The sequence below is a fragment of the Ictidomys tridecemlineatus genome, chromosome 8 (assembly GCF_052094955.1).
Source record: "Ictidomys tridecemlineatus isolate mIctTri1 chromosome 8, mIctTri1.hap1, whole genome shotgun sequence".
NCBI classification, from domain to species: domain Eukaryota; kingdom Metazoa; phylum Chordata; class Mammalia; order Rodentia; family Sciuridae; genus Ictidomys; species Ictidomys tridecemlineatus.
In genome coordinates this window covers 28881816-28894849 of record NC_135484.1, presented here as the reverse complement: position 1 = coordinate 28894849, position 13034 = coordinate 28881816, and the positions used below count along the sequence as shown (strand labels likewise).

The 13034-nt window shown below is 35.5% G+C and overlaps 1 protein-coding gene across 4 annotated transcripts in view; it reads left to right on the top strand.

Moving 5' to 3' along the window:
- The window catches only part of Myb (MYB proto-oncogene, transcription factor), a 33060-nt gene extending 22334 nt beyond the window's left edge, over positions 1-10726 (top strand). For all 4 annotated transcript variants that reach the window (XM_040283363.2, XM_040283362.2, XM_040283361.2 and 1 more), the window contains one exon: positions 9374-10726. In XM_040283363.2, coding sequence (XP_040139297.1) covers positions 9374-9490 — 117 coding nt within the window. In that variant the 3' untranslated portion in view covers positions 9491-10726. The remainder of the gene's footprint in view (positions 1-9373) is intronic.
- The last annotated feature ends 2308 nt before the right edge of the window (positions 10727-13034 follow it).

Below are 13034 nucleotides of genomic sequence, written 5' to 3'. Positions count from 1 at the left end.
TATTTTGTTAACCTGTGTTTTCTAGTACACAGTGGGTTCTATTTGCACACATTCTAATATCTGAATGCAGAAACTAAGTCCTGTATGTACATTCCATGGTGAAGGTGGTATTTGTCACTTCCAACAACTGAATAATTGAGACATAACAGTCAGTGCTTCTATATGTATATTGTATGGTTTACTGATTTACATTGATCAAATATTTTTAATAGTCTGCTATAACAGATAACTCAATTTGTTTTATGTCATGGAGCCTAGCTTCTGATATTACAGAAATGTGTGATTTCTAAAATGTTTCAAACTTTTGGGCTAAACACTGGAAGTTGTATCAAGCAATTCTAACTATTGAAACACTTACTACCAATATTTCATATAATCTTGATTCGAAATATTATATAATAATTCCCTCTATCCAAGGAGTATGTTTTTCCAAGACTCCTGGGCGTGCCTGAAACAATGGATAGTGCCAAATCCTATACACTCTGATTTTTCTACACACACACACACACACACACACACACACATACTCACACACAGATGATAATTTATCAGTTAGACATAATAAGAGATTAATAACAATAAAATAGGAGAAGTATAACATTATACTGTAATAACAGTTATTTAAAAATCATGAATTTTTTTTCTGCATTTTCTGTTTAATAATTTCAGATCATGGTTGACCCTATGTAACTGAAATTACAGAAAGCAAAACCAAGAATAGAGGGAAACCACTGTTTGTGTTTTCATGCATTTTGGTGATTTGCTTGTTTAAAACATAATGCCATTCCATATATTTCCCCTGATAATCCAATTTGACCTAATAATGCACAGTTCTCACACATGGTGTTTTTGAAGACATTTTGCATTCATTAAATGAGCTGGCTGTTAACTTAAGAGTACTTCATACAGTCTATAACTTTTGTAATTCGTACTTATGTCAAGTACTAACTGGAATTTTGAACAAGCCATCCAGATATTTTTGTCATAGCAAAACTTTTAATATGATTCCCCATTTTAAAATTTGAATACCTCTAAAATGTAAAATATTTGCCACTTATATAGTGCAGTAGGTTTCACATCTTATTTTCCAAGTAACTTTGCTTAGGCACAAGAGCAGTTTATTTAAGACTATAGTAACTGGAATTCTGTGCTCTGTCATTCGAGTTTTAATCATCCTTGCCTAATTATGCCAATAAGGTTTTTGATAGAGCAATTAGTAAACTTTTTAAGACCCATACACTAGATATTTATGGTTTTGCTTCTAATATATATAAGAATACACATGTTTATAAATTTGTATAAGTTACATCTGATATTTTAAAATTAGAAATGCAGATTGGCTGGAGATGTAGCTCAGTGGTGGAGTACTTACCTAATGTGTGAAAGGCCCTGGGTTCAATCGCCAGCACCACCAAAAAATGGAAGCAAAGCAATGAAAGAAGCTGTGAGTTTTGTTATGATATGCTGTGTTCCTAACAATTATTAACATTTACCTTTATCAAAAGTCTTTAATGAAGTATTTTAAATTCCAGACAATGTAACATTCTATTCTTATGTACTTGCAGAGAATATCTAAATATAGAACACATTTATAAACAACCTAGTACTATTATCACACGTTATTAACAATAATTTATATTCTAATTCCTAGGGCATATTTAAATTTTCTTATCAATCAAAAAAATGATATTTGCTTGTATGATCAAAATTGAAACAACTTCACACATTGCATTTGGTTTTTAGGTCTCTTAAATGTCTTCTAATTGCTAGCCCAGTGCTTTCTAAAAGAAACTCTGCAGTGATGGAAATGTCTAATATGCTGCTGTCCAGTTTTGATAGCCGCTAGTCATATGTACTTATAATGTGACTTGTATCACTGGAGAACAGAATTTTCGATTTTATTTATTTTAAGTGACTTTAATAACCACATTTCCTCATTCTCTTCTTGGAATCAGCCATTTCCCCCAAGGTGCTCTGAGTCATTTCAGTGGGAAATTGTATGCAGAGATCAAAATCAGGGTGCTAAGTATGCCCATGGTTATGTGGATTGTCATTGACACACAATGAATAATAACTCAGAACTTTCCATATATCCCCTGATCTAAAATCTGTATGTAGATTAAATTAGTTAACTTAAATAAGTAGAGGCTTAAATAGAGGTTGTTATGCACAATCCTGTTATGTTTATTTTTTAACTTGTTCTCTCAAACACTTGTGACACCCTGGGCTATGTGATACTTAATCTTTTTCCAAAGAATTTGTGTTAGCTGCACAATCCTAATTGAATTTCTCTGTTTTTAAAGATGCCTTGATTTTAAACTATAAAAGCAAACAGTGGCTGGGATGTACCTTAGTGGTAGAGAACTTGCCTAATATGCTTGAGGTCCTAGGTTTGATTCCCAGCATTGAAGAAAAACAAAAATCAAACAGTATACTTAAAGTAAAATGTTCTGAGACATTTTTGATATTTCTTTTTCTTACATGGTTCATTATATTTGAGATTTTCACATTGTGCCATTGCCAGTACTCAGCCTTTCTCTCAAATTGTGTAAGGTAGAGATGGAATCTAGAATCTTATAAAATGCTCACAAATGTGAGGTAGTAGCAAAAATATGCAGCTTATAAAGCTTGAAATTTGGAGTAGGAAAGACAAATTCACTGTGAAATTCCACTGGATTCTACCATTCAGAAATTACCCTGAGAGATACTGAGGCAGACATGCAGAGAAAAGACTGCCTATTTTCCTCAGTATGCTTTCAATTTGTTGTACATGTTGAAATAAATACATTATGCTAATAAATATTTCTTAAGGTAGACATTTTTTGGTAGATCCAAAATTTTATAAGTTATAACCTCCTGAACTTCTGTATTTTTCTCTTAAATTATAATTTCCTTTTATTCCTATTTAAAACTCAAGTGTAAAAGATATGTTCATTTGCTTTTTACTCACTCACTTTCCTCTTTTTTGTAACCACAGAATGACAGCCTTAAATTTTAATTTCCTGACTTGGCTTGTCATGGCCTCACTTTTTTAAAACAGTGAATTTAATTTAAGTAAATTTCCCAAATATTTTCCCATTATTATTAAACACATTTATACAACATCAAAAAATTTTAAAATATTATTACCAGAAATTAAAACTCACTTTCAACCTTGGATTTTAAGTTCTATGTGTTTTAGATTGCTCCCACCACTATATGATTTATTTGTGACAAAAAATAAGGCAAATACTTTCTGTGTGACAAGTGTTGCTGAGAAGGGAAATAAACTCATATGTGAGCAACAGAACCTGGGTTCTGATCTGGACTCCACCAATTCCTACTTGAATGAATTTAATTCAATAATTTAATTAAATTGTTTTTTTCTTTATAAACTGGGGAACATGGCATAACCTCCACTCATCACATAAAGTTACTATGAATATCAAATGGACCTAATATTGCTTTCAAGATGGCGGCATTCCAGTATCTGGTGCTCAATGGCAGCACAACATCTCTGCCCTTAAAAAGGCAAGTAAGAAGACCTCACCAATGGCCCGGTCTTCTTTTCAGCTAAGGTATATTATTTCTTCTAGTGTAGTAGTCCCTGATCCATTCTTACAGAAGAATGTCAGTGGGTCACAAAAGAGATAACCATTTCAACTAATTCTCTGAAATAAAGGCCCTCAGACCTCTTGCTGTTAGGGAGATAAAACAGCTAATTTACAGGTTTTCTTTTCCTTTCTGCTGCACTGGCATGGAAACAGTCTGCTTGTGATAGAGATCTTTCTGAGTGTTGACTTAGTATGCCTTATTGATCTGTTCCCCTGGATGTCTCCACACTCATTTGGTTCTCCTTTTGGTCACTTTTTTCCACTTACCCCAGCAAAAATTCATGTAGCTGTCAGTAGTATTTTCAGTAACCTGCCTTTTAATAAATGTTATAAGTTAAGCAAATTTTCTCTGTGAGGTTTTGAGGTTGAACTGAGAAAGGCTAAATGAAGGGAGAAGCTGCATTAAGCCCAGAGTCAGGGTACCCTGCCCCAGACATTACAAGACATGAATTTTTCATTTGTTTTGGTGACACTGGGAATAAACACTCTGAGATAGAATCTTCTTTAGGGACACCAGCAAAGATAGAATTGCTTTACAGCAATTTGGCATTTGTCTTAATCTTAATAGTCTGGAACTAATGTGGCCAAGGAAAAAGTTGTTCTTTCAAACATTTGTGACACCCTGGGCTATGTGATATAAACTGTTGGGAAGTCTATAAACATGAGATAAAGAGACCTCTAAAGACATCTGGGACAAACTCCATAGCTGGGAAGGGCCCATCTCTATTAGCTATTATTTATTTCAGTTTGGGAAATGGAGGCCTTGGTGAATGAGACATCTTCCATCTGGGCCTTTAATCACCTAAATTTTAAGATTCTTTCCTGTGAAAAATCAGCAACCCTGAAGTTGGAGACATTTAATTGCTTTGTTCTGGAATAGGTAAATATGTTGTTTAAGCACCTGTGGCTCTTTTTTATTTCTTTTTAAATATACATGACAGTAAAGTGTATTTTGACATTTTATACACACACACACACACACACACACACACACACACACACAATACCTTAGTCTAATTAGGATCCCATTCTTGTGGTTGTACATGATGTGGAATTATACTGGTAATATATTCATATATGAACATAAGAAAGTTATGTCTGATTTATTCTACTATCTTTCTTATTTCCATCCTTCTCCCTTACCTTCCTTTCAACCCTTTTCCAATCTAATGGATTTCTATTCTTCCCCTCCCCACCTTCCCTTGTTGTGGGTTAGCATCCACATGTCAGAGAGAACATTCGGCCTTTAGTTTTCTTGGGACTGGCTTATTTCACTTAGCATGATATTCTCCAGTTCCATCCATTTACTGGCAAATGACCTAGGGAAATATACAAAGGAAAGTTTAATATCCATTGGCCCTACCTTAGCAACACTTCTGCTCAAGTGTGAAGTCAGGGATCTGACTTCAAGATATCACCAAAGATTTCAATATTATCTCTTACAACTAATACATTGTAAAAAGATATCCCTCTGGCAAGGAATCTGGATCTTTGGAATTTTTGTCCAGTATATAAGTGCTTTCTTCAGATAGGTTAAATAGTATAATCAAAAAATTCTTATTCTTTCATACACCATTTATACTGGCTTACTATTATAAAACAAAACAAAATAAAAGCATAATACCATCTCACAAGTTTGATATTCCAGAATATTTTTTTAGGTTTATAAGAATTTCTTATGAAGTCTTCAAATTGTAAAACACAGGTTCTTGACATCAGTAAATGTTGTGTGAAGCTGCTATCTGAATATGATCATAATAGCAAGTGTTCAGTGTGATGAAAAATACCTCAGATTCTAAATGAAATTTGAAGATAATCTAATTCTGACAGAAAACCACCTGTGGACATGGTCTTTTCTCATTTCACTTCTGTTTTCTAGGAAGGATCTGGGTATTTATTCAAAGTGCTTCAACAGGATATCCCAGTTAAAGCTTTGACAGACTGTTTATAGTTCACTTCTGCCCAGGGGCAATGAAAGGCACATTGCAGGATAAGCAAGGTGACTCTTCAGCAATGGGAGGAGGATGTGTGAATAGGATTATTAATGTTGAAATGAATTAGGATGGTGTGACATGTCTGAAATAGCACCGTGGGTTAGTAATGGAACAAGAATTCAGAGGCAGAAATCTGTAATGCTTATCAGTTCCCTCATGTAAACGAAACTAAAATTTAGGTAGAGGGAATAAGGAGGATGCACAAAAATATATATGACAGTATTAAAAAATATTCTTCTAGGACAAGGTCATTTAATATTTTTCAAAGCTATTCTGTTTAAAAGTTGGTGTAGGGCCCTGGGTTTAAGGTAGGAAGGGAGAAAGGGAGCCATTCTTTTTTACTTGAGTGCTCAACCTTCTTATCTTTGTGATCACACCATCAGTATGTGTCTGTTCTGACCAGTGTTGTCATGTTCATTGTTGAAAGTTGTTCTTGCTTTGTGCAAGGGGGATTCCTGGCTCGCCTTGCTGGCTTTTTTGTTACTGTACACAGTGGCCAGTACATCCCAGTATTTGTCTATCCTGGGAGAATCAGGTGTTCCTGGCCCATCCCAGGCTCTAAGCATCAGGGTTATATGTCAAGAAATTAGAATATTTCAGTCATTTTCATTAGTTTCTTAGTACATTCTCTTTGTCTTAAGAGAAGCTGATTATTTAAAAGTTCTCTCCAAACACTAATTAAAAATATATGGCACCTTCTTTATATCAATGTCATTTTAAATATCTGGTCCTGGAGGAAGAACCACATATGAATCAAGTGATGAGCCATGGGGGGAATCTGTCAAAAATCACAGTCACATGTCAAATTGAAAATATATGAAGTTGGAAATGTAGTATGTTGAAAATCCTTAGTGTTAGATTCTCCTGAACAGACTGGGAGTTCTGAATATGATGAGACAAGGGATCGGAATTTGACCTTTACCAGGAGGCATAGGAAAAGCAAATACGATTATTTTAAGATACTTTAATTTACACATTTGGAAAATACATTTTATATTAATTGAAGCCCAGCTAAATAGAAATATTCTTAATCTCAGAAAAACAAAAATAATCCTCTTGTTTGCTGTTCAATTCTTTATCTGTTCTCACTTTCCTTCTTCTTGTCCCTTCATTTGCTTCAATATGTGTATTTTCTTGCATAGATTTCTATGTAAATTTTAAATATACGTATAAGATATTAGTATAGGAAGATATTCCATTCTGCTTCCTTATTTGTCATTTTTTTAAGATCTGTCCTCTGGCCGGGCATGGTGGGGCATGCCTGTAATACCAGTGAGTCTGGAAGCTGAGACAGGAGGATTGCAAGTTTGAAGCTCTAAGCAACTTAGTGAGACCCTAATACTCAAAATAAAAAATAATAATAAAATAAAATAAAAAGGGCTGGGGGTTTGGCTCAGTGGTTAAGCACCCCTGTGTTCAAACCCCAGTACCCCTTACCACACCCCCAATATCCATGCTCGTTGATGTGTGCATCTATCTATGCATTGCTTCTAAGTACAGCTCTAAATAACTTAGTGGTAGATAAACCATACTGACCTTTGACCTCACAAGTAGCACCTGCATGTCCCATTTTGCCACAATGACTGCTCAATAATTTAAAAAGATAACATTACATTTTATTTTTTAAAATCAATCACATGTGTCAATTTAATGTTTCAGTTAGCAATCAATAAAACTAAAATGTAGAATTTGAATGGATAGATATATACCAGAAAAACATGTATATTTAATCCACATGCTCAAGTCTAGGGAAACATCATTTATTCAGAACTGATTCAAAGAATACTGTAACTACCGTGGTGATTTTGTTCAGGAAAATAATAAATATGACTCCGTGTGAGAATCAACCCAGAATACCTATCTGTCATCTTTGTCTTGTCATTTTTGTGATCCACAGTTCCTGGGAATACTAGGATAATTCATTTTGCTATGTAGTGTTTCAAGTTACATATGGAGCTACTGAGCTTTCAAAGTAAACATGTGTACTCAACTGTGCTATTTACATTGGTGGGAAAATGGCACAGCTGAGAAACTCAGGAAGGACTAAGAAACTTCCTGAGTTTCTTAGTCCTAAAGAAGAATATGACACTGCAGACCTTATACCACTGGAACTTTGCTCATGTCTGGTCACTACTGTACCAGTACAGTGTTCATTCAAAATTATCAGACCTCTTTGCTAAAAAGTCTGATGACCCTCACACCCCACCTCCATACTTCCTCCTGGATCCCAAATCCCTGGTAACTGAGTCTCCAAATTGCCTATCAAGACACTTGCATTCTTGAGAGCTCTCCTGGAAGCAGCATCTTGTACTCATTAGGGGTATGAGCTCCTGAATCCCACCCAAGTTCAAATTCACAAACCACAGGTGGTTTGTTTGTTTGTTTGTTTGTTTGTTTTGTGAGAGTTAAATGAGATGAGACTTGTGAAACTGTAAGATGAGTTGGCAGCACAGACTAAGGGCTTTTGAAACTCTAAGATGAGTTGGCAGCACAGAGTAAGATGCCATCATTTAACCACTGTATCCCTTTCTCTCCCCTGCTCCCCCCATACTCCCCACCAACAGTGCACAGATTTCAGATTCCTGCCTCTTTCTTGCTCTCTCTCCACAAGGATTACACTCCTGTTTTTCCACCTGTCTATCTCAACTGTGCCTGTTCTTGCCCTTCCCCTAAAGCAGTGCCCCAGCACTCCCTCCATCTTCCATGCTCTGTTCACCTGCACCACAGCCCCCGCTCCCAAGTTGGTTCCACCTGTTGAGAAACACCTTTGCATTTGATCTCTTAAAGGACACTTTAGGTTCTGGAAAACAAAGGCTTTCTTTTTCTTCTTTTGTCCCTTGGAAGATAATTCCTTTTAGATCAGGAGTAGTGCTTTTTCCTGAGCCACTGGCTGCTTTTGACTTTAAGGTACCAAATCTTAGACCTGCTTATGTTTGTTTCCCTCTGCACTGACTGCTGGCAGCCTACATCTCTCTGGGGCACTGCATTTCGTGACATTTTGTGTACAAATCTTGCCCTGTTTCATATTATTTATTTTCTGCATATTGATTCCCTGTGATCTTGCTTTCTGCACTTTTATAAACCTGTTGTATTTATTTTGTAACCATATTAAATCCCTTTGGGAACTAAGTGGGACATAAATACTTTACTAAGACTTTAACTTTGGGGCAACATGGAGTATGTCTTTAAAAAATTAAGCCATACTGAGGGTTGAGGGTGTAGCTAGCTCAGTGGTAGAACACTTGCCTAGCATGTGGGTGAAGCCCTGGGTTTGATCCCCAACACTGCAAAAGTTTAAATAAAAATAGCAAAATTAAGCTATACTGCGAAACAGATATTTCTAAATTAATTGTGAAAAGATGTACTGTGCTTAACAGATATTGATCAATTCCTTCACCTACATGAGCTTCATGGCCCCAGCACTCACCAGTTTGCTTAGTGAGTAAATGCCCAGGCAAGTTTATGGTAGGTGTCTGGAGAATTATGCTTGTTCTTGTCTCCAGCCTCAAGGCATTCCAGTATGAAGCCATGGCCCCATCTTATGAAATCGGTTGGAGTGGGGTTTCCCTCCTAGGAGTGAGCAGTTCTGACCATTAATGTCACTTAAGGATGCTGGATTTCTGGATGTCAAGGAGTTGAAATCTGTCCACAAAGGCTTCCTGGTGTCAACCACTTGCCTCTGGCATCCAAAATGTGGCAGCTGGCCCTTCTGGGATTGGGAATCCCTTTTGGACTCTCGTGTGTGCTTCCTGGTCTGACCCTGCTGTCACCCTCTTCCCCCCTCAGCCTTGTAGCAGCGCCTGGGAACCCACATCCTGTGGAAAGATGGAGGATCAGATGACGGCTTCCGGTCAGGCTCGAAAATATGTGAATGCATTCTCAGCCCGGACTCTGGTTATGTGAGACGTTTCCAGAAAAGCATTATGATTTTCAGAACACTTCACGTTGACTTGGGATATGTCATTCCTCGACATGAAACTTTTCATGATTGGGTGAAGAACCTATTTTTGTTGTGGTACAACAGTTGAGAGCAGCACCAAGTGCATAAGCGCATTTAGTTGGATGAAATCTTATTAGATTTCACTCAACTAAAAGGATTTTTTAAAATAAATAAATAAATAAATAACGGTCTTACCTAAATTATTAGGTAATGAATTGTAACCAGTTGTTATTATCTTGTGCAGATTTTTTTTAAAAGGCATAAAATGATTTATCTGTATTTTAGAGGATCCAACAGATCAGTATTTTTGCCTATGATGAGTTTTTTGAAATTTTACACAAGAGGAACTCCAGTATTTCTCTTTTCTCAAATCACTAAAATTTGAATAGATTTTTTTTTTTAAATCAGTAAAAGCATTACTATAAATGTTGAAAAATATCACAGGACAATAGAGATTGTTAATGCTCATTTATGGTTCATAACATTGGAGGTACATTAATTGTACTAAACCATTTTGAGTTTTTTTAGCTTGCTTTAAAAATTATTACTGTATGAAATAGTTTTATAAAAAATTATATTTTTATTCAGTAATTTAATTTTGTAAATGCCAAATGAAAATGTGTTTTGCTGCTATGGTCTTAGCCTGTAGACATGCTGCTAGTGTCAGAGGAGCAGTAGAGCTTGGTTGAAAAGAAAAAAAAAAACTTGGTGTTAGGTAATTGACTATGCACTAGTATTTCAGACCTGTTTTATTTTTTTATATGTATACATTTTTTTTTCCTTTTGTAATACATTGGAAAACCTGTTTGGGAGATTTTGCATTTGTTGTTGTTGTTGTGTGTGTGTGTGTGTGGTTTTTTTTTTTTTGTAATTGTTTTTTTAAAAAAGCATGCATTGCACTTCTTTTTTTGGGAGATCTATGTTGTCAATGTCCTATGTTTTGTTTTGATTTCAACCCCTGACTGTTCTTTAATTCAGGGATTCTGAGTTCCATCAACATCCCCCCGGGATTTCTAAGTGTATGGTTTTGGAACTGCCTCACAGATACTACGTTTGCAGCTGGGGGAGACAAAGACTGAGGTCAATAGTCAGTTTCTGCCTTAAGAACATTCAGTGCAAGATGGCCAGCACTGAACTTTTGATATGACAGTGTACTTACTGCCTTGTAGCAAAATAAAGCTGTGCCCTTATTTTACTTACTTTTGACTTCTCTCTTATTTATGATTGTGAATGTAGTTATAATTTTTTCAATAGAATGAATTCCATGCACTTTTCCTTTCAAAAATTTGCACGCCATCTGAGCTTCATTGGAAGAAGCCAAGATTCATTACTATGGATAAAGAAGAACAAGCAAACCAAGATAAATCATTCATACAATAGTTATAGTGACAACTGAGAAGAATCTTCCAAAATGTATCAGTAGAGGTTCTGGCAGCTTTTTAGTTGGGATAATGCAAAAAGAGTTCATTTATGAAAGTACTCATATCACAGATATGAGCAGGGTGTAGTAGGGCCAATTGCAGGCCTAAACTTAGGGGTCACTTTATAATTATTAACGTAAATTAATGGCAAGAGTGAACTCAATGTTATATAAAATTAAAATACATATTTACTTTCTCAATAAGTATAACTCCAAAACTAGTATCTTAAAAATCTAAACTATTTGATAGGAAAACTAGTTAATATAATAACTAGTCAATAAACTTAGATTTTATATGCAAATGCTAACAAACTCAAATAGTAGTCATTTCACAGTCATCTCTAAAACATGTTTTTGTCTTCATCTATAAAAGCAAGTAGAATGTTAAGATGATGGCTAGTAACATAATGGTAGAACAAGTTTTCAACAATCTGAGGGTTTTTATAATAAGGAATACTGTTAACTGGGGATAAATTTTAACAGTCACAACTAAAGGAAAGTTAGCTTTCATCAAATTTATCAGGCCCATGTCCCTGATTGTGTGTTAGATTACTTTCTAAAACTAAGATCATATCTAAATGAATCATATATTCTTGAAATATTCCTAATCATTCTGAGTAACCAAAAACAATTTAACTCAAATAATTTGCTTCTAGATCATCTCAGTGTGCCAAATAAGTTATTAGAGATGATAGAGTGGGATCAAAGTACTAAATACTCTTTCAGGGGACTGGGCAGTTAGCTTAGTGGTCGAGGGAGAGCTAACCATGCATGAGGCCCTGGGTTTAATCCCAGCACTGTAAAAACAAATGAAACTGAATGTTTATCTATATTTCAAACATAATCACATGACAGGTGAAATGAAAGATTGTTCAAATTCTAGTAATTTCAGGAGGCAGTGGTCAGAGGCTTCTAGTTTATAGTCAAAGTTCCTTTTTTTTTTTTTTTTTTTTTTAGCTCTGGAGGCTAGAAAGTCTAAGACCATGGGCTCTGGTCAAGACAGAATCTGGTGAGGGTCCATTTCCTGATTCATAGATGGCATCTTTTTTGCTGTGTTTTCACATGGCAGAAGGGCCTGCTTTTTTAAAGAATTATTTTTCTCTTTACACCACAAATTCAGGCAGTAAAATAAATGGAAGTAGAATTTTTACTTGAGTTACTGTGTGTGAAGCTGGCAACTACATATTATATCCAGAGAAGAAGAAAGAAACTGAGAAGACTACTTTGGCCCAGTCTAGATGAGATGGATAGGTAGATGTCCAGGAAAGAACTTCCTTGTTTCTTTAGAAATTATACATATTAGAACTGGAAGGGACCTTAGGTATCTAAGGAGCTCATTGCTTTATCAAAAGAAAATCAGTTTTACAGCTTGACCAATCTTGGTTTTGACTCAAACTTTGTCCTTTCTTTACTAGCTCTATGAATTTTTATGAGTTTTATATCTTCTAACTTCATTTCACTTGTATTTTACTAACATTGAAGATAAAAATACTCCTCAAGATTGCTGGGCATCATGAAGATTACATAAGATAGTCACTGCCTTCTTGCATCTCTGTATTTGGTACAGTGCCTGCCAATTAGCTAAGTCACCATGAATTATAATTGAAGAAAAAACAAGTCTGTTACCCATCAGTGGAGAAGGGAAGGCTTCTGAGGCCCATGTCCCTGATTATGTATTAGATTTACTTTCTGTCTTAAAACTGAGATCATATCTAAATGAATCATATATTTTTGAAATATTCCTAATCGTTCTAACACACATCAACCTTTTTTATACAAATGTATGTAGGAAAGATAGGGCATGTTTTTCCTTAAACTTCCTGGTTTCTAATCTGAAATGTATCTTACGTGTATTTGTTTTCTCCATTGTCGGTAATGACATGACAGTATTTGTTAAGTGCTCCCTGTATGCTAGGAAAGAAGAGTGGGAGAGAAAGGGTCTGGTGTGGGAAGAATAACGGTGTCCCCAAATGCTCAGAGTGAAAGGGAAACTTGTTCAACAAAGGACTTACTATGAGCTAGCACTGTGCCCATGGAAGTCTGTAATAGTACAGAGATACTCAAAGAATGCAACTTGGACCTGTAGC